The sequence below is a fragment of the Aptenodytes forsteri genome, unplaced genomic scaffold, assembly GCF_000699145.1.
Source record: "Aptenodytes forsteri isolate BGI_AS27 unplaced genomic scaffold, ASM69914v1 Scaffold373, whole genome shotgun sequence".
NCBI classification, from domain to species: domain Eukaryota; kingdom Metazoa; phylum Chordata; class Aves; order Sphenisciformes; family Spheniscidae; genus Aptenodytes; species Aptenodytes forsteri.
The window spans coordinates 258,065-261,615 of record NW_008795579.1 but is presented as its reverse complement, the minus strand read 5'-3'; the positions used below and the strand labels follow the sequence as shown (position 1 = coordinate 261,615).

Genomic DNA, 3,551 nt, shown 5'->3' with positions numbered 1-3,551 from the left:
CCCCCCGGCGGGGGGGGTGTGGGGGGGGGGGGGGGGGGGGGGGGGGGGAGTGGAGACGAGAAGATGGAGCTGGTCGCCCTGCAAAGGCACGATGAAAGCTCCTGTGCGCACAGAAGGGGGTGAAGGGACCTCCTGCTTGCAGGGATGCCCGCTGCAGGGGGGGCAACTCCTCCAGCTGGTCACTGACATAGAGGGTGACACCCCCTCCTCGCCCCCCCCCCCCCCCCCCCCCGCTGCACTGTCACCACATCCCTGAGACATGCTCTGGACCCAGCTGCTTGACCACTGGTGTGACGCCTGGACCCAGCATGTCCCAGTCCATCCCTGCTGTAGGCGCAGGGGAAGACAAACTGAACCTTCCTCATCTCGTTCTCCATCGGGAGATGGTGCGGAGGGGTGCAGGGCCGGGGGGGGCAGCTGCGGGGGGGACGGAGAGCCTGCCCGAGGTGGGCAGCGTGGCTCAGGGCCAAACCCTGCCCAGGCTGCAGCCCTGTGCTGGGCAGGGACCAAGTCCCTCGGGGAGGAATTGTTAGCGAAGGCTCAGCCCCTGACTGGGAGCACCATGCACGCTGGCAATGGGGCCCCCAGGCCACCTGGGCCCTCACCTGTGGCCGTGCCAGCCAGCGCCGGGCAGCAGCAGGCAGGGGGGGGAAATGATTTCTCATTCCAAATCCAATTCCTCTCCAACATGAGCCGATTTTTCTCTCCCTCTTTTAATTCAGTCACTCAAGCTGACAGCTACACTGTGTACTGCAGCCCAGCTACAGGATTGCTCTGCCATATTTCCCCTGTAAATCTCCCGGTGTGTCAGCTCTCCCTTTCACTCTCCAGTTGGCCTGATAAATATTCATTTTATTATGGTATTTTTCATTTCTCTCTCTGTCTCTCTCTGCAGCTCATTCCCCTCATTGGCTTCATCAGTGTCGGCCTGGGCAGTGCTGTCCTGTACTTGCTGAGGCTGGCCCTGTACAGCCCGGACGTCAGGTATGGGTCAGGGTGCCCTTGGGCACCCCTTGGGCACTCACCCCATGCCCCTGGAGCTGAGGGGGCTGATGCCCGGGTGCAGGGGGCGGGCGCTGGGGTGCACAAGGCACCTGGATGCACTCTGATGCCTTCATGGTGAGCAGTGTGAGGGCAGGGGGGATAGCCAAACCCAGGTGCAGAGGTGCTCGGAGGGGGGTGGGGGAAGCTAGGGCACCATCTGCCCTCTCCTTGCTTGGGAATGGGGGGGGACAAGGGCCCCTTCAACCTGCTGCTCTGGGCACTGCACCAGCTGCTGTGAAACTGGGGGCAGGCAGGAGAGAGACACAGAGAGGTTACGGGGATGACAGAGGGAGCAGGATGGATGGGTGGATGACGAGGCAGATAAAAGCAGTATGTGACTGATGGAGGGGGGGAAAGACTGTGGGGAGGGATGGATTGACAGAGGAATGGGACGGTTGGAGAAGCAATGGGGAGAGCGAGGGAGGGATGGACAGACATAAAAACTGCAAGGATGAATGGCGATGGAGACAAGGGAGAGGGAGACAAGGCGTGAGGATGGATTGATGAGGAATAGAGGGTGAATGGATTGGCACAGGACAGACAGGCATGCTGTGGCACATGAGGCTGGTTGTTTGGGTTTCTTTTTTTTTCCCCCCTTGTAACTCAGTGGCCCACGGTCCCTGCAGCCCCACGCTGTCTAATGCCTATCTAATATTTGTTTGCTCCTGGTAAAATGCTCATTGATTTAATTTGACACCAGCTGCCCAGGGTACTTAGCTCAGCAATTAGCAGATCCAGGCACCTTGTCTTTGATGGTAGAAGCGCTGGGGTGTGCGTGTGTGTGTGAGGAGGGTAAAACAACAGCAGCACCCCCAGAGCACATTAATGCTATTAAACAGCTCCAGGGGTCTGCATTTGCAGCACAGCCCCCCCATCCCCCCCATCCCCCAACATGCACACACACACGCGTGCGCATGCATCTTCCCAGATGGAAAATTCTGCTCTTGGCCAACACCAGCGGATTGCAGGGGGGACGAGAGAGGGGGAGATGTGAACTGCTCTCTCCAGGGACCCATCCCACGGCTTCACTGGCCTTCTATAACCTCTCCTGGGACAGGACGGGATGTGTCCTCTTTGGGAAGGCTTCATCTGACCAAGACCAGCCACCCCGTGCAGTTGGCTTGCACACTCACAAGCATTGCACGTTCATGAGTGCTGCACACAGCTGCTGTGTCCCCTGCTTGCTCATGGCAGGCATGCATGGCAGGGCAGGCAGCAGCTTCCCTGCTCGCCCCCTGCCAAACAGGGAGTGAAAGCTGGGGGCTCATGAGGGGGAGGTGGGGAGGCTTTTGGGAAAGGGGAGGGCGGCAAAGCAGCCAAGGCCAGAAGGCAGCCTCCCCTCCAGGCAGGGGTGCAGCAGGGCAGTGCCTGCAGAGGTGTCGGCTTGGGGATCCGGGGTGGGGGGGCAGGCAGACGTGCACCCCTGCACGTACAGCCGGTGCAGCGGCTTGTGAGCCAGCGCTGCGCCAGGGTGGCAGCCAGGTTGCGGTTTGGGTGAGTCAGCCCATGGCTGTGGCACAAGCCTGGGCAGGGGTGCTCTGAGAGCAGCCCCGCAGGGAGCCCGCCCAGCCCCCATCCCAGCTTCTCACCCCGGGGGGCTGGAGGGACCCAGTCAGAGCCCCCCAACCTGCCAACTACAGCAGAACTGGGGAGTGTGGCTATGATGACATCTGGGATTATTTCTGCAGAGAGCCAGGGCTGGGGGCACTAGTGGAGGTAAAATGGCGGGGGGAGGGGGCTGTGGGATTGGGGGCAGGGCCTGTCTCCCCCACCCTCCTTACAGGTGCTGATGGCCCCATCACCCCTTGCAGCTGGGATCGAAAAAATAACCCTGAACCCTGGAATAAGCTGAACCCCACGGACCAGTATAAAGTGAGCATTGGGTGAACTTGGAGCCTGGCACTCTGGGGCGGGGGAATGGCCATGTTTAGGGTAAGACATCACGTTTTCCTCGGGGAAGGGGAAGAGGCGGCATCAGCCCTGGGGCAGAAGTGCATGAGCCCTCCAGCTCCTTGTGCTCAGAGTTGGGAAGGGGCACGCTGTCACCCAACTCTGCAGCCAAGGCCAGACTTCAGTGATGGCCATGGGGGACACAACCCCCTCTCAGGTCCCTCCCTTCTCCAGTTTCTGGCAGTTTCCACTGACTACAAGAGCCTCAAGAAGGACCGTCCCAATTTCTGAGCTGCCCCGGGAATGTGCTGCCGTGCTGGGGCAGGGGAGAGCATGCCCACCCCCCCGGCAGCACTGCTGCAGCCCCCATCAGCCCTCCCAGCTCTCACCTGCCCTATGGCTCTGCGACAGGTCACCGTGCACACAGGCCTGACTGCTTCCTCAGCACCCCCAAACCATGGGGCTGCACCCCTCCCACAATAAACTACATCACTCTAGGAGCAATGTGACCACCAGCACTCCTGCGCCCTGCTCGCCATCACGTCTCGCCTGCATTAAACTCGTAGGACAGTAATAAATTATTGGGGGGGGGGGAGGGGGGGGGGGGTAAGCAAAAT

The 3,551-nt window shown here is 60.6% G+C and overlaps 1 protein-coding gene across 2 annotated transcripts in view; it reads left to right on the top strand.

Moving 5' to 3' along the window:
- The window catches only part of NDUFA4L2 (NDUFA4, mitochondrial complex associated like 2), a 6,888-nt gene extending 3,461 nt beyond the window's left edge, over positions 1-3,427 (top strand). Inside the window, exons 2-4 of one of the 2 annotated variants that reach the window (XM_009282276.2) lie at positions 896-984; positions 2,856-2,916; positions 3,169-3,308. In XM_009282276.2, the coding sequence (XP_009280551.1) occupies positions 896-984; positions 2,856-2,916; positions 3,169-3,225 (207 nt within the window). In that variant the 3' untranslated portion in view covers positions 3,226-3,308. Of the gene's footprint in view, positions 1-895; positions 985-2,855; positions 2,917-3,168 lie in introns of both variants that reach the window. The other variant, XM_009282275.2, reaches the window with a different exon arrangement.
- The last annotated feature ends 124 nt before the right edge of the window (positions 3,428-3,551 follow it).